Source organism: Dermacentor andersoni, chromosome 3 (genome assembly GCF_023375885.2).
Source record: "Dermacentor andersoni chromosome 3, qqDerAnde1_hic_scaffold, whole genome shotgun sequence".
Taxonomy (NCBI): domain Eukaryota; kingdom Metazoa; phylum Arthropoda; class Arachnida; order Ixodida; family Ixodidae; genus Dermacentor; species Dermacentor andersoni.
In genome coordinates this window covers 15305880-15333647 of record NC_092816.1, presented here as the reverse complement: position 1 = coordinate 15333647, position 27768 = coordinate 15305880, and the positions used below count along the sequence as shown (strand labels likewise).

The 27768-nt window shown below is 46.2% G+C and overlaps 1 protein-coding gene across 1 annotated transcript in view; it reads right to left on the bottom strand.

Annotated features, from left to right (window-relative positions):
• The window catches only part of LOC126520890 (uncharacterized), a 230791-nt gene that overhangs the window by 50058 nt on the left and 152965 nt on the right, over positions 1-27768 (bottom strand). The window contains exon 5 of the mRNA XM_050169692.3: positions 12013-12139. Within this exon, the coding sequence (XP_050025649.1) occupies positions 12013-12139 (127 nt within the window). The remainder of the gene's footprint in view (positions 1-12012; positions 12140-27768) is intronic.

Here is a 27768-nt window from a genome sequence, read left to right as displayed (position 1 = left end):
AATAACTTAGCATCATTAAATTTCTGTAATACTAACGGGTCACTAACGGGTCTTGAGCGGCGTAATCTAGCAACAAGACCAGACAACTGCAAAATGTCTCCTGTTATCCAAGGTATCTTGGCACTCTCTTTCTTTGTTCTGAGCGGTACATATTGGTCGATCTATGTAAATAATGATTGTTTCTAATGACATTCTCTTTGAGCCGAGGTGGCGATGAGCAGTCATTTAGCCTGTGTGAGCTAGTTACGCATTGCCAATTGTAAGCTAGCACTGTGCCTTTATCTGCGTTGCCTCGTAATTTATCTGTGCCTGTTACAATCCGGTCCCCGACTCTTCCCGGCTTTTTTCTTTTGTAAGCACTACTGTAAACATATCCCTTAGCTTATCTCCACTGCTGATCAGTTAACGTTCCCGTAAGCGTTGACATCGCAGCGTTCCTGGAAGGTGGACCTTTCCTACGGTTCCGGCCGGGTGAATATCTTGGCGTTACATTACCATGCAGAGAGCACAATTGACCGCGCTGGCTACTACAACAAATAAATAGGGTTTTTCGCTGTGCAACGAGGCGAAATTCGTGCACCCCAACGCGAGGAAACGGCGAGTGATCTGGAGCGGCCAAATACGCAGCAGAAGAAATAGAGGCCGAAACAAATCTCTGGTCACAAATTGACAAATTTGTCAACGCCTGGCGACTGACCTTCCATAGACATCGTAACATTGCGCGTCGGTATCTGAACTGCGTGCAAGCTTGACCTCAGTTAAGAAGGAAAACACTCCACACAAGAAATAACAAGAGGAATGCCAAATGTCAAGTGTCCTGCGTTGGTTCTGTGTAGGTGCCAACGATGAACATTTTACTTTAGAGCCCCAGGCGAAAAAGAAAATCGATAGACAGACCTGAGTTGTGCGAAGGCGAGCGAAAGCGCCGTGGAGCTATATTTTAATATTTCTCGGCCCAATCTCGCGTTCGCAAAGTGTTAGCTAACATATATTACGATTTAGATAAAGTGAGAGGCGTCCGCGCTCCGTAAGTAGCAGGAAAGAGAGTCGTAGGTATATTTCTCCCCTGCTGTCACTCCTGTGCTTATTTCTCATCACTAAAATATTCAACAAAATGTATCAACTCACCCAAATTGACTGCTTGATCAAAATTATACTTCTCTTTACCTGTTTGCTTGAATCCAGTCCCGTAGCTGCCGATGGCGCTTTATAATTGGTAACGTCTTTCCTATACACGTGTATATCCAGTTTATAGATAGGGTGTATCATGTCGTAAGTTGAATGAGCACGCCATTATAGCGTTAGGCATTAACTACCCTGTTTGAAGGTCGTTGAATTGAAGCAGCGACCAGCACGGCTGCAGGCTCGGCCTCGGCGAGCTCGATGGTCGTCACCTTCGGGCGGTGGCAATTAAACGGCACGGGTTATCACGCGACGGGAGGGAAGCGCGTCTCGTCGGCTGCAGAAGCGAAGTCAGAGCTGCAACTGAAGACCTTCGTGGCGGTGCTCATAATGCGAGTGACGCATTTCTCCGCGACGTTCGCTTGCTCGCCAGTGTCACGCTTTGATCAAGAATGAGACGAGAGTGAAAAGGATATTACGACTACTTATTCCAATGTGCCTGGTTTTCTCGTGAAACTCTTTACTTTGTTTTGGTTTTATTTGCGTTCGCTAACGGAATTTGTGACGCCAACTTCATGAGTACCGACGGCTTGTTTCTATGCCTTCGAGCTTGTTAGGTAATTTCTACTATTTGGACAAGGAAGCCTGAATAACCACGGTCACTCACTCGGAGAGGACCTTTGTTGCAGGTCCAATTCGCCGTCAAAGAGCTTATATAAATAGTGACACCGATGTCACTACGAACGTTGAAGACACCGTTTTCACGTTACGGATGTTGACTATGTCGTGTTCTTTGTTTTTCTGATTACATGTAAATATAACACACGTGACGACATGACCTTACCTGCAAGGTAATAAAGTGGACGCCTTATTTGGGTAGATTTATTCATATTGCCGCTCAATAAATGTAAACACTTGCTTCTGCTTCAAGAAATTGAATACTTGACACACAGCTTGTCACAAGACGCTAGTTGTGACGTTGATGATAATATATGTGCAAGCTGGGCACGAAATTTTAAATAAATAAATAAATAAATAAATAAATAAATAAATAAATAAATGAGCAATTTTTAACAGTACAATGTAAACTCTCTGTGGACGCACAAGGACATGCTCTTTCCGACATTCGTATCCACATGGTGATCCGTATCTTTGAATTGTGTGTCCTGAAGCAAGCCTCCATTCATTCTTGCGCTCTAAATTAATTGTAAACGAGATGTCACCTCGTTAAAACGAAAAACTAATCTTATTTTTCTGGGTTGATGCTCCTGCAAAAGGTGTGACATGTTTTGAGCGGCTTCTTTCCGTTTTCTCCTTATTTCTTTTTCTTTTATCAGTGGTTAGTTGATCCGGAACCAAACTTCCATCTCTAACAGAAATGAAGCAAATGAATATATATCGTAAACGAAGAGGTTTACTTCTGCAAGTAACCGGCTGCACCAGATCGTTTACCCGGATTCGCAAACCGAAAACAGAAAGAAGCAACGCCGCGTTTCTACTCTGCGGCCGGTATCTCCTCCGTTCGAGGGCAGCGAGGAGGTGACGATCGGACACCGGTCCGACCCGGCAGTTGCGACCGAAGCCACAAAGTCGCCTCGCTTGGCTAAACGTGCACGTAACAATTGCGCGGCGCTGATCCCCGACGAGCGGAGAGAGAGACACCTCCTCCTTCATCGCGCGGGGGTCGCCACCGTGGCCCGCGCACCTGCAGCCGGGGAGACCGGCGCGCCGAGTGGTCGCGGCCTCTGGTCGTGGTCACGCACCGGCGCCCAGCGCGGGGCGCAACCCGGCCGTCGTCAGCTGCGACTGCGGCGTGTCCGTTACTGTAACGCGCGTGCAGATGGCTGCGGCCATAGGCCACAACGGCGGCCCCGACGAGGTTTTCCGGGGCCGGTGGCTGCACGGCCCCGCGTCAACCGCTGACGGCTCGGATGCAGCTCCGCAGGGCAGCGGGGGCAGCCGGGCACGCGTTATCGATCGCTGTCGACGGCTATGCGCGGCGTGAACGTCACGCTGAAAACGAACTGCCGGAAAAGTCCTATGCTCTTCCCGAGCGGCTCCGATATTGCCTATAAGCGTTGGCACCGAAAGAGTTTCTCGTTTGTATGTAAGTGTGGTTCGTGCTCCTATGTTTCTTCGTTGTATCGAAGAAAAATAAAATTATTACTTTCGTTTCATTTCAGCCACGCGAATGCTGAACTCTCTCCTTCAATTTTTAACGAGGTTGGCCTAAAGAGACATCGTTTTCAATGTCGATGAAGAGTTCCGTCAGCATCGTGAAACTGAGGAAGGAGTACGAAAGGAGTGTGGTGACTGACTCGGCGGAATATATGAGGAACTCGTCGAAGGAAACGTGTCCGAGAGCAACGTAATTAGAAGTAGTAGCGCTGAAAATGTTATATACGGTAGCAATGGTGACGGAGGAAGAAAGTATTTCGCTCTACCTTTGTGGATTCATTTTTTTTTGTCATTTTGCGGATAACTTGCGGATTTAGCTCTCTGTATTTATTCATCATTTATGTTTTATTTTATCCAGTCGAATAGCGCGATCACGCATTTTCTTCAAACTATTATTTCCAAACTGACTTCATGTCACATTAATTTTTTTACTCAAGGATTTACTGCCATGTACAGGTCGCCGAGATGCCAACAACGGCAATCAGATCCAAACAAATAAATGAGCCAATGACGCAGCTTTGCAGCGTTCCTCGAGTTAGTGCGGGCTTCCGAGTAGCTCAGTATCCACGTCAAATCTAACCGCCGCGGTAGCTTTGTGTCTATGGCGTTGCGCTGTTGAGCTCGTGGTTGTGGGTTCGATCCCGGGCGCGGCGGCTGCACTTCGATAGGGACAAAAAAAAAAAAAAAACACTCGTTACGCGGAATTAAGTGCAAGGGAAGGAATCCCATTTGGTTAAAATAAATTGGCGTCATCCACCACAGTGTGCCTCATGATCGGATTATGCTATGGCATGTAAAACCTCAGAATTTATTACTTTTTTTGGACCAGATTACCATGGGTTATTGCTTAGATGGCAGCGAGCGCAAACCGTACAATCCGGATTGAACAATTTGCGAATTCCATACTTGAGCTGGGGCCCTATAACGTAAAACTATTCCAATATGTTTTTATTCTAATCTCCTGACGTCAAATTTGCGTAACCACCGACGCAAGCACCGGGCGGTCACCCGCAGGGTTGTCTGAACAGCCCAATCAAACGCTCTCCTCGTTCAATGGAGGTCACTTTTGTTTGCTTGAAAAACGTATAACATTGCCTACACTGAGCGGCTTGTCTTATCTAATTGGCTCACAAATGGCGAGGAGCACGCTCAAGTGGAGAGGGATTCGATAGGGCAGAGCCACTGCACTGAAAATCGATAACCGGATGAAGAGGGTGGCGCCGGCGTCTGCGATTGGTCCGCTTTCCCTTACTTTGCTTGCGGTGGCTCCTCGACAATCGCGGCGGCATGCAACGGAAACTTAATAATGACGTTAAACGGATCCTCAGCAAAGAAGAGTTGGCAGAACGAGGTCGTAAACGTGCCGAAAGTTCTCGAAAACGTTGCACGGCCACGCAAGAAGGTTTATTATACGCAAATAAACCCATGCTCTCCGGCAGGTGCGAGTAGGCAGCGCCTGAGCAATCGGCGGCAGCCATCTTTTATTCCTTTCGGAACGGGGCAGCCTGCGGCTATCCAGAAGAAAATTCAGTTTTGTTCGGCATATTAATGCATCTTTAATGCGTACACGTCACTTTGACCCGTGAGTTTTCGAGGTTTTTTGACGTCACGTGGCAGGCAGGTGAAGTGGGTGCAGCCCGAAAACTTTTGACCAATAGCCGGGGGTTAATGGCGAAAAGGCGTCGAATCAGAAATAACTGTTTTTTTTTCCCGGTCAAATCATGCATAATCAGTATGTACGCATCATATAAGATGGGGAGGTATCGCGGTTTTCATGACGTCGAGTGACAGACAGGTGAAGTGGGGGTGGTCCAAAAATGTTTTTGACGAATCGTGGAGAGCTGATAGCAGGGTTGGAATAGAAAAGTTTGGAATAGATTTACATTATAGCGGCCCTGCTAGTGCTGGGTTTGCTTGGGAGTGCTAGTGCTGAGAATCTGTACATGAGGTTTTTTTCGTTTGAAAGCAGAGATCGTGTAGGATATCGTTCTGTCTTGCCCCCAGTTCCCGAACTTTTTTTTTTTTTGATACACAGCACCGCCGGAGACCCTCTTGACACCAAGAAAAAAAAAAAAAGATTCCAAGCAATCTCGTACACGCGAGGTCTTGTCAGAACGTGAAATGTATTTCCGGAGTCTACGATCCTTGCTGTAAACTCAGATCATCCTGTCTGCTCTTTGTTGCGTGGCATAACCATAAATTCGTGGACGTTGTGTTTACTTCACATTGTGATCGGCACATTACGCATACAGGTCCTTTGAAGGCAATGATTTGCTCAGCATGTCGAAAGTTGTTGCTACTTAGTCTGGAAAGCTTGATTTAACATTTTGCTTGCGTTGCTCCATTGAAGTCACCAATATGTTGTACTAATATATTGATCACGAACACCTAACTCTCTGCTCTAAGTTTCGAGAAAAGCTCCGGCTGCCTCGCCTCCCTCAGCGTGCTCTCCACAGCACCGTCCAATTCTCGACTCCCAGGAAGCAGGAGCAGACCCTGTGCAAGACGTTGGCTGGTTCGCATTAGCGAAGTTACGAATGGTTTCTTGGCCAAAGGCAAAGGTTTTCGTAAAAGTTGCCAAAAGCGAAAGTTGGCGGCTTCACTCTCGCAGCGTCGGTGTGTGGCAGTGCCACGATGGTATCTATTTCCTACTTCTTTCATTATTACACGCCTGCAGCACCCATCGAAGATGTCAACGCAGCGTTAATTTTCGTCGATGCACGCAAGCGATCGTGGAGACTCTGCTTCCGCCAGTAATTGGCAGGCACTCGACGCTGCACGAAAAGGCTCGCAAAGACGGTAGACATGCGCTCTTAATCACGATGGTTTCCCATTTGGGGCAGTCAAACCTTGGCAATTGAGTCGTGTCAGAGAAAATAATTACCGCTTTTCTTCACTGCCTGAGGACTATAGTGCGGGACACTCTATACTCCCTCGCAGGGTGCACTCCAGAGGCTGAAGAGGTTTGCGCGTGTTGGTGTAAGTTCCGGAGGGTATGAGAGAAAAAAAGGTGTCCTGAATTGTTTTGACTATTAACCTGAAACGCACTAAACGTGCGGGTCGGCCAAGCATTTTGTCCAAAAGAAGTACATATCGACGGTTGTTGAAGTGCGTTAGGATGGGATGCGTTAGTGACTCGAACAGAAAATCCTGAATATTAGAAGGCATAGTAAACCTCTCTTCCTCTCTTTCTCGAAGTGACCGCTGAATTTTGGGGCGAGTAAATCCTCTTCCGCTGACGGCTTAAAGGCTAGTATATCCCGGGCGCAGCAGGCGCGTGCGCGACCCAGTTCTGCTACGTCAGCGCAGGCACTGCACAGTTCGGCGTGCCCACGAAAGGTGCGCCCGGCGGCCTTCAACGCGCGCCATGGAACGTCGGCGGCCCGTTGCTAACGCAGGAATTTGGATGAGCCTATGAGTAGTCGGATTCCATTCCCCACACTACGTTGGAATAGGTGCCGCGGCAGGTGCAAAGGCCCGTGGCATGACCGTTATTTGCTGCAAGATCTGAGGACGCTACTGTAGACATAAACGCAGTAGGTCGCACACCCAATGCCACTTATCTTCGGCTTAAGTTCTGACATAATAGACAGCTTTAGAATAGCGTTCATCACCTTACGTGCGTTAAACGTGAGCACCACTGCGGGACGTTACGGTGCATTTGCTTACAAGTCTTTTAGTTTACCTTACGGAAACGCAAACGTAAGGAAGACGTTAGAAGAAAGGACGCCATCTGGTGCCTCCTGCAAACATATTCAAGCCAGCACAACCCATTAGCAACGAACCTGTCGTTTCTATGCCTACACGTCTTGTTATGCCTATGGACGTTGAAATCGCCGAATGAACTCAGAAATTGGATGTGCTATTCGCTCATAATTAACATTTCAGGTGAGCTTAGAGGAAGCGAAAGCTCATTTTATCAGTTACTGGCAATCAACGATAGCGACAGCGTAGCCATCACGATAATTTACGCTGAAGCGGGAACCATGGGTGCCGCCAGGTTCGACAACGCTGTTTCTTCGTGTACGTGAACATTACATACGCTAAGAAACTATACTAACTCGCCATATAACGTACGTTCGCATAGTGTACGTAAACCGCGGACACCCAATAACGTACTGAGTATGCACAGTGAAGACAACGCTATTTCTTCACGTATGTAATGCGTTCACGTTTGGTTGAAAACGCTTTTCTAAGCCTGTCTATTCTAATACTCTCATAATAACGCTACTTGTGGCCATGTTGCGGAGGAGAGAGACTCTTGCAGCTCGGTTGATAAGTAATCAGCCACCGCCACAATTTGATTGTTGGCCCCAGATTTGCTCGAGAGCAGTCCCGCAGAAACTGAGTGCGGCTATGCTGAAGGCGTGGTCGTTTTATATCTCAAGGTCTGCATCCTCCAACGTGCACGACAAAATTTCGAACATCGGCAGCGACAACCCTTCCCGCTGCTCCCCTCGATCGAGATTATGCAATACGCGACGCCACCTGCGTTCTTTTTTTCAACTGCACCTGGGTGCTTTTTTAAATTCTGCACGCGAGCGAGCAGTTGTTTCTTTTTTCCGCTTTAACATGTCATTAGACTGTAATTCTACAAGCAGATCGCAAGCTGCCGAAGCGTGACCGCTGTTTAAATGAGGGCTCAATGGGCACCTGACGTGGCTTGACGAAGGGGATGGTGATTTGCACGAACGTAATGTTATCTTTTTTCTGGTACGGCTGTCCCACTCGTGGTCTTTCGGATCTCACATATTTAAACTTGGTCTATTGATCCATAGGGTGCACCACGATATGGCTACATCACAACATTTTGATGGCTGCTTCCTGTAACTGTGTGGATGTTAACAAGATAGCTCATCAACATGTTAGCTGTTGTCATAAAACACTTACAATAGCGATAAAGAGTTCCCAGTGAAAACAATTTTTTTTCCTTAGTATCACTGTTCCGCGGAGCTGGATTCTACGGTCGATAGTGTTAGTAGCAACGTCGGGAAAGAACTTATTCCATAAGGCTGCCATGATGTCGACCTCAAGGTAATGAAACTTGGAAGTGATTTTAACAGAAGCGGAAGTGCTACGTGTCCATCTAGTGAACAATGAGAATGTACTACACTTAAATAGAAGGCGCACTATGTCGACTATATGAATACGTGGTCTGCAGCCAGTTAAAGAAGAAGATAGTATTCAATGACGCAAGACCTCGGTGCCGCCGTTAACAACGGATGTTTGTCCGCTGGGCTTCTCGCTACGCAGAACGTTGCCGTAGCAACAATTACCTTGTTACCAACAAGGTAATGCTAGCGAAGGATGATAACTAAGAGCTATAACAGTAAGCAGTAGGGAACTGTCAAGCGACGGAACAGCTACCTGTCGTAAAATTGGACAGCCGCCTCTGCTTTTGTTCTTTCTTTTCTTTTCATTCACTTGTCAAAACAATTGACGGTAATTATTTAGAAGCATTAGGAGAAATTACAACTTATTATTGCCAATATTTTAAAGCGAGTTCTAAGCCAAGTGGAAGCAAAATCACGCTGGCAACTGCTACAGGAAAATGCACAGCTCCTTCCCTCCAGGAAACAGAGAAGACAATAACCACAACAGAATCGTATGGTCACTGAGGGCTATGGAAACCGAGGGAAAATTAGGTATTCATGGCTGTAAGCCAGCGAGGGGGAAGCAATTATACCATGTTTTTTTCAAAAAGAAGTGTTTAACCATATGCATGATATAGCGCAACCTGGCTTTTTAAGGTGAGTTGCTAATGCGCAAAAATATTCATTACTTAAATTCTTATAGGATTCATATTATGGCAAGTGTTGAAATAGCGAAATTGAAGCCGAGCAGTGGTGAAGTTGTCATGCTTGCTTAGCAGAAATTGTAAGGTTAGCACCGCATTAGATATCTCCACCTTATAGTGTGCCCGAAATACACTAGCGTTCCATTTAACAGTTTATCAAACGCGTGCGTCAAGCAGCTCGGGGTGATTTTAACTGTAATGCCAGAGCATTTATTAGCAGATTTTGTAGATGGATGTCTTGAAAATGATGGTAGTCTTATGATTTCACCCAAGCAGACATAAATTCACCGCTGCTCGGCCCAAATTTTGCAGTTGAAACTGATGTACCCTAAGATGAATAATAAGAAGTGAGTAAATATTTTTGCTTAGCCACTTGAAAACTGCGATTTGTCGTGCGATCCTCCGTTGTGTGTGTTGACTCCAAGCTAGTCATATGCTTAATTTGCAAGAAGGTGTCTGTATAACCTCCTATAAGACCCCCTGTACAATGTATTGCTGCACATTGCCTTCGTTCCTGCTTTTTTTTCTCTCAAAACTCACACTGAAGCGATTACTCAAAATATATTCAGTCTGGTATGAAGTCCACTGCAAGGGCAAGTGTGCGGAAGTGATTTACTAATATTCTTGTCATCCGTTTTAGAGAAATTTGAAACTAAATTGATCTATACCTCCATGTTGTTGCAGACGGCGAAAAGCAACACTGAAGTGTGTTTCGTTAGAGATTGCGTGAAAGTACAGGATGCAGTAGCAACATCGCAATTTACTACGCGTAGTTCCAACTTCATCTCTGCGTCTGGGCGATGAAGTACATTTTTTACCATAGCAAAGATGAGGAGATGACTACTTCTCCATACATGGAAATGCAGCTTCTGGCTTTCAACCACGACACTTCAGTTTAAAAAAAAAAGCCCCGTTTATGCTCGTAACATACCAGTAAACAATAAAAACCAGCTCCAAAAGCTATTATAACCCATATTCGGGTTTCAGGAGGATAAGGCGATTTCAATGCAAGACACGTCTGCACGAGCCAGCCAAGCATGTTCTCCGTCGGCGGCGGCTTCGAGCGCGCGAGTTCACAATTGTTTCGAGAAATGAAAAATAATATGAGACATTTAACAAGCGTTGCGTTAATGTTACTGCAGCTCTCGTTTAGAAGCAAAGACGATTCATGGCATGAGAAATTTGTTTGGTCACACTAATTTTGTGTCAACACGCTAGAATGTTACAATCTCTGCGGTTTTACTCGACTAGCCGATCATCAGTTGGAGTTCTGTCCACGCAACATAGTCGAAGCATTCTTTCAGGAAAAAGAAGAAAAGCTAGCCTGAAAGTTGTTACGTTATAATTCGACTAGTAGGGTCCCTATAACGTAAAACTATTCCAATCTGTTTTCATCCCAATATCCTGACGTCGAATATACCTAACCACCGACGCAACTATCGGGCGGTAACCAGCAGCGTTGTTTTAAAAGCCCAATCAAATGCCCTCCTCTTTTGTAGGGTGTCACTTTCTTTTGCTTTCAAAGCGAATAGCGTTGCCAACATTGAGCGGTTTTTCCTATCTAACTGGCAGAGAAGAGGCAATGAGCACGCTCAAGTGGAGAGAGTTTCGACGGGGCTGAGCCAGCACAGTGAAAGTAGATAACCCGATGAGGAGGGCGGTGCCGGCGTCTGCGATTGGTCGGCTTCCCCTTACTTAGCTTGTGGTGGCTGGTCGAAAATCACGGCGGTATGCAACGGAAAGTTAGAAATGCCGCTAAAACGGATACTCAGCAAGGTAGAGTTGACAGAGCAATGTCGTATACGCGCTAAAAGGCCTCGATAACGTCATACGGCCACGAAAGATCTTTTATTATACGCAAATAACTCCGTACTCCACGGCAGCTCTGAGTAGCCAGAGCCACAGCGATCGGCGGGCAGCCATCTTCTATTCCTTTCGGAACAGGGCAGTGCCCGACTATTCAGAAAAACTTTCAATTTCTTTTTTGGCATATTAATGCGTTTTCAACGCGTACACGTCACTTTGACGCGGTGAATTCTTGCGGTTTTGTGACGTCGGGTGACAGACGGGCAAAGTGGGTGCAGCCCGAAAAAGTTCGACCAATAGCAATTGGTCAAACAACGCCTTTTTCGGTAAGGGCGAGAAAGACGCCGTATTAGAAATTATTATTTTTCGTCCGTTCGTTCTAATTATGCATAATCAGCGTGCGCATATCATATTAGATGGGCCGTTTTCGCAGTTTTCGTGACGTCGCGTGACAGACAGGCGCATGGGTTGTAGCTTCAAAATTTTTTGAACAATCGTGGTGCGCTGATTGCAGAATTAGTATAGAAAAGCTTGGTATAGCTTTACGTTATAGTGCTCTAGTTCAACTTGATTTTTCTTTTCTTTCTTTTTCTTTTCGTTGTTGTTTCTGCTCAGATATTGAGGATATACGATAAGCCTCAAAGAAATAACTTTGAATAGTCAGTAAATATTGCCCATGCGCATGCGTTGCTTTTTCGCATGTTCTGGTGAGAAGGTCGATCGAAGGCAATAAAAAAGTTTGTGCAGAACTGCTTTCTATATATGCATACGTTACCCGCATTTACAGTTATCGGCGCTGCCTACAAGACTATTGAAGAAAAAAAAAAGAATGGCTTTACGTCCAAAAGTTGCGGTGTGGATTATGAAGGACGTCGTGGTGTCAGGCTCCCAATTAAGACTTACCAAAGGGGTGTTTTCAATAGCTGCCTAAACCTAACCTTACGAGTGTCTCTGCGTTCAGCGCCTATTGGAATGTGCCCGGCTTGGCCGTGATTTGAACGCGCGACCTCGTACTTCACCGGACAGAGCGCTCTGTCCTGCGCCTCTTCATCCTGTTGTCACGCTGCTCGAAATTCTGCCGGTTGACAAGTAGAGCGAAGGCCACTCACCGCGCTCTGTCGCTGAACCGCGCCCCGCACACGGGGCATCGGAATCCGGCCTCGGGCCTCGCCTCGCCCCCGGACTCCACGCTGGTCGTCTCCTGGAGGTCCTCCTCCGATACGGTGCGGTCCGCGCCTGCGCCATCACCCAGTGTCTACAGTTCAGCCAAAGCGCTCTGTCGGGTCAGGCCGCGTATTCACCGGCGTATTGCACACGCTACACATTGTGCACCCGCTGTAACAGGCCGCGGTGACTGAGAAAGACGCAGACGAAGGCTCTTTTGACCACGCGCTGACGCTTAGGATTTACAGTGTGCTGATGGTTGAGAACTCGGACTCGACGCCTATTTAAAACTAAAAGTTGGCTGTCGTTCTGGAGTGTGACAGTATTCTATTTCACATGAACCTATTATTTTCAATGCGAAAATTTTGCGTTGACAAGCGACGGCAGAAATGTCGGCCAAAAGGTATCGTTTCTTCTATAGAGATAAATGACCCCTTATTTATGGCGCCTTTCAACGTTCCTCTTTTCATGTCAGTGCAGAATTGAGTATTGGAAGCACTCACTCCTTGAATCAGAAGCGTACTTAAGCTACAGAGCTGGTGAAGCCCGCATGGGGTGGGAGTTGCACCAACGTAACATTTCTTATGGAGGCATCCGATTAAATAGAGAATGAAAGCGTAGGAGAGGCACCGGCCAGCCCGGATGTGTTCGAGAGACTGTGGCGGAAGTCCCGTGCCGTTTATCGCAAAGGAGCACGGGGACTGGAGCCCCAAACATCCTCGTTGGCATAGAAACTGCGTTCCTGAAGGGCTCGCGGCTGCTCTTGTCCTCCGAAAAGTGAGATAAGATTTTTCGGCCCGGTTCTTTCTCGAAGCACATGCCTTTCGAGAGAAAAGCTGAGTTTGGAGTGTGGTACGTAAGCTTGAAAGTTATGTTTTGGGTCTGTGAGTATGCGTGTCAGCCAGTAACGCGCTCGCGTAATCACGGCGCGCGTCTTCGTCGTCTTCTTCGACATGCCCCGGAAAAACACAGGAACGCGCCTGCTTGACTAAAACTCTCGCATAAGTTTCGAAGGTTTTATTCTGGCGCGCGTCAGCAGCGCATACTTCCGGCGGCTCGTTCAGAGCTCGTGCCATCTGCTCCGGCGAGCTGATTGGAGGCGCAAAGGGAGACGGCACCCCAACATGGGTGCACTTCCGGCTTCAAAGACGTTACGTTCGGGCCTCTCCTATTTTCTTTCTTTCCCCCGTGTAAACGGCGCTATTCGCGCGGTTATTTAATTACATGCCAGCCACTACATAACCACATCCTCGAGGCTCGCGTAAAGTGTCCTTTCGCGAAACGCAATGTCGCCTTAGCTCCGCCTTCATTTGCGAGACGTCTTTCTTTCGTTGACAAAAATACGGCCTCTGAAATGAACCTCTTATCATTCCAAAGGTTTCTAGGGATACGGGCCTCTGCCTACTAATTCGAACCTAAGGAAACAAAGTAGCGAAATAGCGATAAGCGAGTGCAATAATGAATCACTCCTTGGCCCTGTCTTTTTTGTACACAGTGTATTTCGTAACACTGCCCTGGTATCCCGGCGACGCTCGACAGCCGCGGTGGCGCTAATTGATGGCACCGTTCTGGCGGCGGTTGGTGCCCGCATGGTGCCTCGGCAGCCGCCCCACCCTCGGGAGGAGGAAACCATGCGAACGCGGAAGCGCCTGGCCACCGGCCAGCCGGACGACGCGGCTGTCGATAAGAGCGTCGCGCATGTATCTCTCATGGCAGCCACGACGACGACGATTCCTGCGCCGACGAGCGCTGCTGCCCACCCGCAGACTGGTTCCTGCGCTGTGTAAACATGCACCACTCGAAGCACGGCGTGCATCACCTAGTGCTTGTACAGGCAGACCAGCCGTATAAGATGGCGTCCTGCGCTCCGTGGTCGCCAACAGGCGTGGTTCTAGCGGCTCTCCGCACTACTTACATGGGCGAAACACTAGACTTCATTCCTGCTTATTGCGTTCTTTTTTTTTCTTTTCTGTTTCGGACCTTTACGCCTCATCTTAATATTATTTTGTAAATAGTACGACCTGCGGTGGTATTCTGTTCAGATACTGCCGTGTTCTATTGTTTGTCTTTCCTTTGCTTATGTTTATTGTGACCCGTTATCTTGTTCTGTCCTTCCTCCTTACTCCCTCGCTTCCTAACTACGATCTCTAAGCTTCTATCGCTCCCTTGTCAGAGAGTGGCACGTGTCGTGCTTCCTTTTTTTTTACATTTACAAACCCTGCTTCTTCCTTTAAATCCCTCTGATCATTCCAACCACGTGCCTCCCGTAAATTGTGCCAAAATTTAAAAATGTACGATAGCCACGTAGCTGTACAGAAACAAGGTAATGTTGTTTGCCATCGCTCGGAGCAAGTCAGACTATCTTTTGTGTTTCGATTAATTACATAATTACTTATTATTACTTAATAAATTTCTCAAATAATATATTTAGAGCAAAGGTGTGAATGACAAACTCGTCGATAATACTGAAAAAGGTCCCCCCACCAGCTTTCTGTTGCTATACGCGCCGCATAAAAGTTTTTCGAAATTCGAAAAAAAAATCGAGAAAGAAGAATAAAAACGCACAGAAAATACCCCGCCACTAGTCGAGCTGCAACTTTCGTTGGCTTTCGCAGCCTTCTTTGCTGGGTTCCGCGGATGTTCCTCCTGTAGCCCATGGACCTAGCATGCGGCATGGCCATGCGTTTACACTTTGCGGCGTCGGCCAGAGTGTATTTTCTTCCTTTTTTCTTTTCTTTTCTTTTTTTTTGCGAGAGATGGTGGCCAACTCGGCCGATTGACCACGCTATAAACAAGTGTAATTCTGGCTGTCATTCTCACGCGCCCTTTGGAATCACGGTCGGGGATGTATACGGTGACACATGTATTATAAGCGGGCGGATTTGACTCTTGAGGCAAGATTCGATGACTGACGTCTGTGCACGCCGCTACTGTTGTAATCTGAGTGATGCTTGTTTTTTTCTGGACACAAGTTCGCCCAGTAAAGATTGAACGAGTATTTCTGACACTGTTCGTTCTTAATTATTTCACAATTGTGCGGTTAACAAACGGACATTGTTTGGTTCTGTATACACAAAAAATATCGTAGCCCGGATTATATAAAGTTTTCCGAGTGAGGTCTGATAACCTTGCGGCAACAGATAAACAGGCAACGTTCTCCCGTTTCAGATATCGGCGACTCAGTGCTTGCATTTCACGGAATAATGGCTTAGCACTACGGCACGCTATTGAGAGAACGTACTTTCAAATGTTATAGGCCACTGATTCGCGTCGCAATTACACCTTGCACCAGTTCGCGCTGATTGCGCGAGATTGACCGTTAAGTTTGCGCCGAGGTGGCGCGTGTGTCTTTTTCACTCGCCTTTCGCGCACGCCGGTCACAACACCTGCCGCCATCGCAGGCGCGCGTGCCTGTCGTTTCTTCTGGCATGTCGAGGAGCGGCTAGGTCGCGGCAGCTACACTTATTTCCTGCACATCGATACGCAACCTTCGTCCCACTCAGACCAGCAACGCACATCTCTTGAGAAAGGTACATAGAGTACAGTGTGCGTCAACCTTGTGCAGAGCGCGCGGACGGCTGCCGCCGGGCCGCTCCGGAGGGCAGCCAGCGACGTCTAACGGTAGCTGCTGAGCTAGAGATGAGAAGTGCCTGGGCACGAAGCGGCCGACGCGTCTAACCTCGGGCCCAGCCACTACCGTTAGACGTCGCTGGCTGCCCTCCGGAGCAACGCGGCGGCCGCCGTCCGCGCGCTCTGCACAAGGGTGACGCGCACTGTACCTCAAGATTGGGGGGCGGGGGGGTCTACCCGAGTATTTTTTTAATATGTACTCTTAGGCTGTGCGAAGCTATCTGTAAAATGTATATATAGCTTCCGTGTGACGTCACAGACGCAGCTTCTCAGAGTGCCAGAACACGAGCATGGCCGCCACAATAACGTCACTGTCATTATCCTTATCGTGCATACATCACTTTTCTTGTTTTTCTTTGTTTTTCTTACGGTGACCATTTCCTATCGGATTATCGCTGTTATCTGTCGCTCGGCGCAAGACGCGCCTATTGTTCTCTTACATCTCTTGTTCGCTCAGCTTCTCGACGAGTTATTATCTCAATATGGCGGTCACGATGACGTCAATGCAAACGATCAAAAATCATTGAGGTCATATTTGTGGGGGACAATTTTAACTCTAAGATTATTCATTACTTCTGTTAAACCACTAGTATCCCGTTGCGGTGGCTTAGATGCTATGATGTCGCGCTGTTAAACGCAAAGTCGCGGGATTTGATCCCACCCACCTGCGGCGGTAGCATTTCTATGAGGGCGAAATGCTAAAACGATGGTGTCCCGTGCAATTGGGGCAGGTTGAGAGGACTCGGGTGCTCCTATCTAAATACATGTAAAAGGAGAATTCGTTTTTCTCGGCAACCACTGCACCAGATTTGACGAGGTTTGTTGCATTTAAAGAAAAACTTAAAATCTAATGACTGTTGGTTTCGAATTTCCGATTTAAGTCGACCATTATTATTAAAAATTGGGAAACATTGAAAATTTTCAGAAAACGAAACTATAAAGTTTACAACTCTCTAACTCCGCAAGAAAAATTAATATCAAAATTCTGTGCATTGCATATGATAGTGCATCTAAAGCAGACAAAATTGACATGTTATACATGAATATAAAAATATTCAGTAATACGCAAATACAGCTTTTGCAGAATTCTTGTACAGAACGTAACAAGTTCACATAAGATATGAATTCACATATCGGATTTGTCCGCTTAGAACGATCTAATGTATGCCGTTTACAGAACGACGACATCTGTTCTTGATGCAGAGCTGTTAATTTATAAACTATGTGCGTCTATTTTATCGAACTTTCGAATTTTCGAAAATTTTTTTCACAGGATTCAGGCCCTAAATCGAAATTTCGCTTCCAACAGTCACTAGAATCTAACTTTCTCTCTCGAATGCAACAAATTTAATTAAAATCGGTCCACTGGTTATCTTAGAAAAGCGTTTTTGTGTTTTACATGCATTTGAATAGCCGCAATGGAGTTGGGCGCGAACTAAAGCTTCCTCTTAAAAAACTACAGGTGGTCAAAATTAATTCTGTGCCCCCCGCTACGGCGTGCCTCATAACCAGATCGTAGTTTCGACACATATGACCCCGAAATTTAATTAAATATAATTGCTAAACCACTAGTGAGTACCTCATTGCAATATGATTCGCTTGCTATAACGATTTATTTGCTTTACTGTTTCTTATCTTTAGCTTTGTGCATTAAATTTATCCCCGACAGGAAGTATCAATACAGACTCTGGCTACAAAACCTCGTTTTGCAGATTTACTGTTCTTTTCGCAAATGTTTTCCACAAATGTTTTCGACAAAGGAAATAAATTAAACTTTAACTGATACTGAAACATTCGAAACAATTGCTATAGGTTGTCTCTGGTCCATGGATCTTCTATAAGAAACTGCGAGACTCAGCTCTTGAGAGATGAGCCGACGTCATATGAATGTTTCCTCTTATAAGTGCATTTACACAAGTTAATAGATAACGTGCGAATGCTATTTACGAAGTGTTGACACCGTGTCTATGACGAGTGTAGACTGCTGTTTCGCTGACGTTCCACGTGACAAGTGATTTAGGTTCCTTAATATCGTACGAGAAAGCTTGCCGCACGCGGAAAGAAATTATCTTTGTCTTGTCGCGAATCGAGTTCCAACGCTAACTTTTATTCCGAGTTCTTACGAAATTTTCATTCTTTTTCCAGAGTTGAACAACAAGAAATAAATGTTAATGCAAATTTTGTACGCGCAGAGAAATGGCTCCTAAGCAATACGTTATTCGTTAATGTGAGCAAAATTAATTGCACGTTCTTTACATATACTAGAAAACATACAGATATACCTATATATATATATATAAATATATATATATATATATATATATATATATATATATATATATATATATATATATATATATATATATATATATACTCCAGAGATTTCCTTACATGTCAAAAAACATCTAAGAAACATACGAGCTAAACAAAGTCAAGCTAGCTTCACGCTGTATCCGGCACGGAATTATTTTCCTCCAGCAACACTGATAATTGTATACCGTAGCATAGCTCATAGTCACTTAACCTATTGCTGAGAATCATGGGGCTGAACACGTTCATATTATCTCAAACCCGCGATTATACTTTAAAAAAAAAGGCACTTCGCCCATCGGGAGAGAAGGGGAGGCCGTGAGACCTGTGTATGCGCGCGGACTGTGACATGCAGTCAAAGGTGTTTGCGCACAGCTTAATCTTCCTGAAAAAAAAAAAGCACGAAAAATGCGATATCAAAGACTTGTGGGCCGGCGAGCGGAGGGGACGGTGTTCCAGTACCGTCTGCGCGGAGAATGGATAATGTGCCCGCCGTCCCAACACATTGAAGAGGGATCGCCTTTCTAAGCCTTGAACATTGGCAAAATAACTGGTAGGTGTTCCATCCGCAGCCGCACACATCGCATGCAGCGGTGTCAGCCATTCCAGCAATTGCTGAATATGTTCTCACGAAAGCAAATCCCAACGACGAGCACAGAAGAGATGCTTCGCGTCGGAGCAGTACGAGTTGGGGTTGGAGTTATAGCAAAGTATTCAGTTCGTGCAGTCAAATGACCCTTTTTTTTTTGGCGAATTGCACCCGTCTAACGAGAGTGCGCGTGTCAGATTGCGAGGCTTCCTTGCAGCTTCGTTCCTGTGGGTGTGCATTCCGGACGCAGTGATCTTCGTCTGGTGATGTTGAAACAGCCTTCTCTCCGAGACCACAATTGCCAGTGATATCGCAGTGGCCAGGTAACTACTGAAAATAAATACAATGGTCTTCATCTTTCACTTGGTGGGAAAGTTGCACTATTTCAATAAAGCTTCAACTGAGGCCTCGTTTGTATGACATCGTTTGTTCACTGTCTTATACTGTTCACACAAACGACAAAATAAATTGAACAGACACACGTGTGCGCAAACGGTGCATTGTTGTTTACGTCAACTGGTCATGAACTCTATTTCGAAGAACTGACGCCACACATTGTAGCTCTAAATTTTGTTCACAATAAACAACAACAAGAGAGAGAGAACGGTTCATTTGATGGACTGACCGTAAACTGAAGTGCGTCGCACAGAGTTGCGAGTTTTGCAGCTCTGGGTGTGGTGATATGCAAAGTCTTATACCATTGTGTTATTCCTTTTTTCGGTACATACAGGGTGCCGCCAGAGCTGGTCGATGTAGTTGAGCCATCGCTATGAACATGCATGTGATCATTGCATTTTCACGCAAGGGGAGCAAACTTAGTTGCTTGGATGCAGACGATGTTCGATCAGACTTTTTCTGAAGTCCAGTAATTGTGAGAAAGCTCAAACGCCGTGGACAACGGCCTGGCAGTATGTAGTTGCATACCCTGCGAACGAGTGGCTAGATGTGCCCAGGGCGTCGCATTGGGTTTCTTGCAGAGTCTCTCTGGATGTAGGCTTGGAAAATGGTATAGGACGGGGCTCGTGTGGAGTATTTGACGTGCACACGCATTTACTCAACTGCAATCGCCGTTGTGATTGTGTAGCCTTGAGATGTGAAAACCCGAACGAAGTGGAACACACGTTGAAAGCGATGCGACCGTGAGTCATTGCTCTCCAGATTACTGAAATACGGTGTCCGAAGGGGCCGTACCCTCTTTTCAAACCGGGTACACCACACTCGTCGGCACCGTCTTCCTGGATTACTCCCAGTAAGTGAAGGTATGCTCGCGGTCACCATGGTCCACCTCGAGAGCAGCTCTTGGCAGAACGTGGCACCGTGGGGCACTTCCACAATGGAAGCTCACGCAGACAGAAGAAAACGCTCACGCCTTCCATCATCGCACACCTACACGCGTCTGAAAACACGGCTCGTCGGTATACACCTTTCGCCGCTCGCAATAGATGACCATGTCGGGCCTTTTGTGGAAGCTGGGACGCTCACTTTTGCTCTTGGCCCTCTGAGTCAACGTGTCTCTTCCCGTGTACTTAGGAGCGGGCGAATAAAAGGAAACCCGTATTCTGCCCGAGCGTCGTCGCTTCTGTAAACTTGGAGTCATTGTCTGCTCTCCTTTCCTAGCGTGTCTGCGCCTACATCCAATCCACGAGCGCATCTGCCTGGCGACAGAAAGCAGCACGAATGCGGCTGTGATGCGGCGTCCAAATAAGCAGCAGTTACCCATTCTGCGCAGCAGATGCTCAGCGGCTGTCAGTCGAAAATTTAGTTATAGCGTGTTGGAATCTCGTCTATAGAACATCATTAGGAGGTCAGTAAGTACTTTTTTTAAAATCTTCAATGTCCCTTCACTATGTTCGCAGCGTGCATGCAAAAGTCCCCGCTGTTATGGATATGGATATGGTTCCATGCAATTTTCGTGTTTGTGCATCAACAATAAAATGGTGAGTGCGGCCTGATCCCGGGGATGTGCAATACCGGGCCGACCCGCGGCGGAGGACAGGCAGGCTTCAAGCCCTCCGCCGCTCAAAATAATAATAGTAAATAATAATAAATAAAATCAATCAATAGAGGTGCATTGTTTCAAGCCGATGGGTATACTGGAATCGTTTGTGAACCGCACAAGGGCTCTCTAGCAGGAGGACAATGCCACCGACTGCGGGGATGTCTGTGCCGTACAAAGGAAAGACGGAATAGTGATATACACTGTGTATACATCTCCAGGCACACCCAAGTGTGACATCGAGAAGTTCATGGCCACGCCCTTTGTGTGGTTTAACCGTGATGACACCACCCCTGTGATCATCGTTGGAGACTTCAATGTGGATATTTCGAAACCAGGCAAGAAATAGTCCACTCAGTTCTTGCTAGCAAAGTTTGGTTTGAAGTGTCACACCAATCCAAGTCACTCAATAACTCAACAAAGGTCGTGTATAGATTTAACTTTGGCCACGAATCTATCTCAGGTTGTAACCAAACCAATCAATGTGTATCACAGTAATCTCAAATCTATCGTCAATACTATCACCAAATGATGAAAATTAATGCACGTGCCCTTGTCTAAGCCTGTGCAATGTCCCACAGCTTCGCCGGTCATCCACCTTCAGAGAGCGGAATGGCTCCTCAGTTGTTTTTTTTCTTACGCCATTCTCGACTCACGGGCACCCTCTGACCTTCGTTTCAGTTTATATGCAGATCGTTTCGTTTGGCCCTGCCTTACGTAGGGGGACTCGCAGGCGCTGCTGCCTGTTTTACTTTCCTTTAAAAGCACCTCTTTCGCCAGAACACCCGCGTGTCGAGGGCCACGGGAAGCAAGACGTCACTCGTTGCGGGCTGTCACGGCGGAGGCACGCGCGTGTGATCGCTGTTATCCGCGAAGTTATACCCGCCGGTGTGCCGGAGCGGAGGTGTTACGCATCCCCAAGTTTTCGAGGAAGAGGAAGTGCGCCGATTAATTGACGACGGCGCGGGCGCCCTTGCTCGCCGCACTGCAGACGGCGCCGTAGCTGGCGGCTGGCATAGCGGCGGCAGCAGCGCCGAGAGTGTCCGGCGGCGGCGGCGCGCTTTGTCTCCGGCGTCCTCGCGCCAACAAGGACGAGGCGTGGTCCTTCCGCGGACCCAGTTTCGCACCAGAGGAATCCGGCTTTCTCGCCGTGCTCTGATTCCTCGGGGAAAGTGGCCCCCGCGTGCGCGCGCCCAACGGAAAAAGAGCCGGACGAACCGATCGGTCACTCGCCCCTCCACCGCGGCGTGCCGGCCGCCTCGCAGCGCCACCGCTGCCGCCGAGCCATCCGGCTACCTTCTGGGCTTCCACTGGTCGCGCGCACGGCTTTTACGTGTATTGATTTCTTTCGCTTTGTCTCCCTCTCTTTCGCAAAGTGCGTATTAGCTGAAGACGTGTTGGGCGCCCGTTGAGAGACCACACTCGCGGTCGCGCTTTCGTGTCTTTTTTTTTTTTTTCTTTTTTAGCCGGCCGCGCGATAGCGGAGGAGCGAGCGTGAAGCCGAGAAGGGAGAAAGAAACGCAGAAAACGAGGCGCTCATAACGTGGTGCACCGACGACGACAAAAGCACGCGTCGTCTCTTATCAGAGACACGGAAGTCGAGGATATATGGGCAAAACACGCCTCTAGGCGTATGCCGCGCAGTCTTGTGGAGACCGCGGCGCTGGAAACATCAGTGAAATCCGAGTTCGACGCATTTCTCACAGAAGTCGCACCCCTTTGCTCTGACTGCTGCGTGCAACGGGGCGAGCTCCCTTATCACGCATCGGGCAGAAAGAGTGCATCTAAATGCTCCTTGCATCGGGCTTGCAGTAGCAGCACGCGGCAGCAGGGAGTATGCGATGCCATATCTGAATTGTATCGAACACTGCATTGGCGCTATTAGCTTCAAACGGCAGAACTACTGTGCGGTCTAGAAACATTTGTTCTACCCCTGCAGAAGGTTTATGGCGAAAATGTCTCCCGGGAGTGGCACGAGGCAAAGAAAAAGACGAACTTCTCGCTATACCTTTTCACTACAACTTATTCTTGCACTTAATACCAGACAAAAACGCAATTTCATGAGCGAACAGCAGTAAGTTGGCCTGAATAGTCACTTTCTCGCGAGCTACATTGCTCTGTGAAAGGAAACAGATGAAGTCAAAACAGCAAGGGAAGAATGATTATGACAAAGACGAAGCGGTTCGTTCATACGAGATGACTAGGGTATTTCCCGAGAGCTGCTCAGGGAGACACTGTTCGTAAGTAGTCGTGATCACTTCTCGAATGTGGTTTGGCGTCTCATTTACAAACACCGATTCATTCCTCGTAGAAGTGAATAACAGCGCCCCATGTTAAACGTGCGGGTGTGAATACATTACAGAATGCCTTCTGCACCTCTCCGCTTCTTCAGACGGTCAACGATATCCCGTGCGCGCTATAGTCTCAGCCGCTTTGATGTCTAACTGTTCTTGACTAAAACATCCTGGGAGCGTGGTCGAATAGGACACCGATGACTCTTTCCCATCCCCTCTTTCTCCCCCTTTCCCCATCTCCCAATTTAGTGTAGCAAAATGGAAGCGACCTTGGTTAACCTCTGTGTCCTTCCACATGATGTCTCATCAATATAATGAGCACGCCGTTGGGTTAAGCTCAGACCTAGGTGACAACTTTGGAAAGCAGCCGGATGCTGAACAGCACCGTGGACAAAAACACACTGGCCTTCGCTATGAACGACACAAACTGATCACATTTTCTGCTGTCTCTGGCATGCTGTAGGCATTGCAGTCTGCGCTTTCTGAACGGCCAGTAATATGCAGGTGTTACTTAGTAGACGGCATGTCAGCCGCCGAAGATTGGGAGCATCACTTTGCAATACTTTACATTCGAGAGCCGGGAATCAGGGACGATTTTCGCCTCTCGAATTATGTAATATAGAAGACTTCTCGTCAAGGTGCTGTTAGCAGAGTGCTCCTGAGCATCAGAAAGGACTCATCATCTTATCAAATTAAGTCCAGTGATTCAGGCTTTCCAGAATCAATCGCATGTAAAGTATCCTTTGGTAAGCTATGCATAACAGTGATTAATCTATATCTACAACCTTCAAACCGTATTTCAGTAGAAGCGCTAGTGGATATCTTCAATATAGCTCCTTGTAATGTATTTATATGTGGAGACTTCAATGCACACAACATTATCTGGGGCAGTGATCATTGTGATGCACGTGGTAATGCGATTGAGTGCGACGTAGATGAATGCAACCTGACTATTTTAAGCGATGGGTCGCCAACATTTCTTCGTGGATATAATTATTCATGCTGCTTAGATGTTACCCTGTGTTCACAAGATCTAGTGAATGGTGTGGGATGGACAACGGATACGGAAACGCGCGGAAGTCATCATTTTCCCATCCTTGTAAATCACCCTAGCATGCACTGTGATATCAGGCGTTACAACAGACTAACCAACTGGAAAGCTTCTCGGTACCGCCTAACGGATCAAATTAATCAGCATACAACGGTGGAAAGATTTACTGAATTTTTGCAGGATAATGTGAGCATATGCACAAAGAAGGTCTCAATTACAAAATATTATGCTGCAGTTAACGGAGAGTATGAACGACTAAGAGCAATCAAACGCCGATCCGAAAGAGCGTACCGAGGAAGCGGAAGTTTAGAAGCATACAAAAACGCTTAGAAAATTCACAATGTAATGCGTAGACGCGTGGAAAATTTAGGCAAACAGCGCTGGCACGATTTTGCGGCACGCTATCTCTTCACACGTCTCTTCCAAGAATTTTTCTAGTAATTCGTTCTTTTAGCGGCCCTGTAACACAGAGCTTCACATTTCGTGTTCTCGCTGTAGCTCGGGACACGTGTGAGATAAAAGTTGCAGATGAATTTTGTTAAGTTATTTCCAGACCTGCTTTTTCATCGCAATGTGCAGAATTTGTTATTTCAATAGTACCAGCTAAGCAGAAAAACTGCTTGCTACTGGGCCCAACATCCTCAATTGGACCATACTTTCACATGAAGCGAGCTTCAATGTGCGATTGCATCATGTCGCCAAAAGTACGCTGCTGGGCCGGACGGCATTAGGTACAATATGCTAAGAAACCTCGGACCGACAGGTACAAATGCTCTCTTAGACATCTATAATAATTTATGGATACAAGAAACTGTACCCGACTCTTAGAAAGTCGCTCGAATCATACCAATTTTAAAACCGGGTAAGACGCCCTTGTTCCTTGAATCCTTCCGCCCAGTTTGTTTGACAAGTTGTTTATGCAGAGTAATGGAGAAAATGATTTTACGCGCGACTTCAGTGGTGGTGTAATGAAACGTGATGCCAAGTTGCTGTCGGATGTTATCATACGTTTTTTTTTCTTCATTGTCAAAGACTTGTGTTGACAATGGCTACTGATATTGCGGACTTTAAAAGGGAATTCCGTAGGGAACTCCGGGAAATGAAAAGCTGCTTTGATTTCATAAACAAAGCCTTTGAGGATCTAAAAACCGAATGTAAAGCCCTAAAGACTGAGAACGAGACCCTCAAGGCAACGCAAGCGGTGCTTGCGCAGGAGGTTGAGGCACTGAAAAAGCGAGTGACAGCGCAAGATCAGTATTCCCGGAACAAAAACATTAAAGTGAAAGGACTGCCGCATAACAAAACAGAGAATCTCGAGAAGCTACTAAATCAGGTTGGAAGTGCACTCGGTGAGCCCATCACGAAGGAGGATGTCGAGATTTGTCACCGCGTTCCTGTGCGCAACACCGATGCAGATCCAAACATAGTGGTTGCCTTCAAGCACCGATCCAAACGAGATGCGGTGCTTGAGAAGGCCAGGAAAACTAGGCTAACGACAAAAAACATTGGATTTACCGTAGACAGACCAGTGTACAACGAACACCTTTGTCCTCAGCCAAAGAAACTTCTTGGAATGACCATCGCTAAGAAAAAGGAAGCAAACTGGCGTTTCGCATGGTCTAAGGGAGGCAAGGTTTTCGCGCACAAGACAGAGGAGTCGCGTATAGTGCGAATTACGTGTGAAGCGGATCTGCAAAAAATTGGTAACTAAAGACAGCTAGGAAAGCGTATTCGGTCCATTCTTATTTTTTTCATGGTCACACCCAGCGACGTTGTTACCCCTAAATACAATGATTGTATTACATTTCTACACTGCAATGCGCAATCTGCGCGTGCTAAGCATGACCAGATCATTACACTTTTCAATGAATTTTCTTTCCATTTTCAAGTTATCATGATTACCGAGACATGGTATGCGTCTGAAAACGAAGTAATGCGCCTGCCTGGTTACAACGCCTTCTCTGTCAACAGACCTTGTCGACGCGGTGGCGACGTGTTGCAGTTTGTGTCAGAGAGCTTATCGCGCAGCTTGCTCGACGACTTTTCCATAGCTAACGAAGATTATGAAGTTCTAGCACTGCTGCAGTGTCGAAAACGCGTGTTTGTCGTTGTATACCGCCCACCAGATGGAAACACCAACACTTTCTTTTCTTTTTTCGAAAAATTATTCAGCTTTGCGTCAGTGAACGAACTGCGTCTTGCTATGGGAGGAGACTTAAACATCAATTTTTACGCCACACACCGAAATCTTCTGAATTGCGAATGTTTCTCGAGTCATATCACTGTACTAATGTTATTACTGAACCTACACGCATCGGCCATCTCTCTGACAGTTTGATAGATGTATTTACAACAAATTCTTCTGAAAATTGTACAGATTCAGGTGTGATTGTCACTAGTTTAGGTGACCATCTACCCATTTATATGTACTGCCGTTTTAATCACTGTTTTAAAGATACACATCACGCTGATACATTTCTCGTACAAAAAATCAACGGCAAGCCATTAGGGGGAATTTCGCACGAACATTGAAAATATAAACTGGAGCTCCGTGCTTGAAGTAACTGATGCAAACAACGCTTACAATACGTTTATAAGCATTCTGAAGGAAGCATATACTTGCTCTTTTCCGTTTAAACAAGTAAGAAGATCCACTAAAATACGCAATCCATGGGTTACGAATGAGGGTCTCAAAATGATTCACGAGAAAAATTCATTATATGCTAAATTCGTGAAAACAGAGGACATTGATGATCTCGCAGCATTCAAGAAATGCCGCACTGGTGTAACTAAACTTTTGAAAAACACAAAACATGCATACTTTGAACATCGGTTTAATCAAGCAAACGGTCGAAGCGAAACAGTCTGGCGTGAACTTAACAAGCTTTTAAGATCAGACTGTGAAGATGAGTTGGAAGTTACTGTGGGTGGCAAGTCGTTAAGGAGCGAAGAGCGAGCAAACAGCTTTAATGACTACTTTACTTCTCTAGCCTCAAGCAATTACAACAAAACAGCAATTGAGTTATTGGGTGTACTACCCAATAAACATTCAGCCTTTTTTGAGCCAACGTCTCCGGAAGAGGTTTTCTTAGCTTTCATGTCACTGAAAAACTGCAAAGCACGTGATATTGATGGGCTGCAAATAACACCCATTAAATTTGTGCTCGATCTTCTGACACCTGTCCTCACTCATATATTCAATATTGCTTTATCTACTGGAGTCTTTCCCGAAGCAATGCAACATGCCAAAGTTACTGTACTGTTTAAATCGGGGAAGAAAAACGAATTTTCAAATTGCAGACCAGTTTCTGTATTACCTGTAATTTCAAAGGGTTTAGAAAAAATTATCTGTAAGAGGGTTACATCATTTTGCGAGAGATATTCTATCATATCCAAGCAACAGTTTGGTTTTCGAAAGGGAATGTCGACAGAGCTTGCTTTACTGTCACAAAAAGAATTCATTCTTAACGGTTTTGAAGATAAAAAGATAACAATATGAGTTTTTATTGACTATTCTAAAGCGTTCGACCGGATTAACCATTTAATTTTATTTGATAAATTACGACATTATGGGTTCCGCGGCACTCCATTAGCACTTATACAGTCATATTTAAGACATAGAAAGCAGTGCGTCTCAATTAAATCCCACCAATCAACTCTTCAAAAAATGTTGCGAGGAGTTCCGCAAGGCAGCGTTCTTGGGCCAACATTGTTTAACATCTACATAAATGACATCCTTCATATGAGCAAAAAAACACACTTCATAATTTATGCCGACGACAGCAGTTTGTTTTTCCAGTCAACTAGTCTGGCTTACCTTTCGAAGGTGGC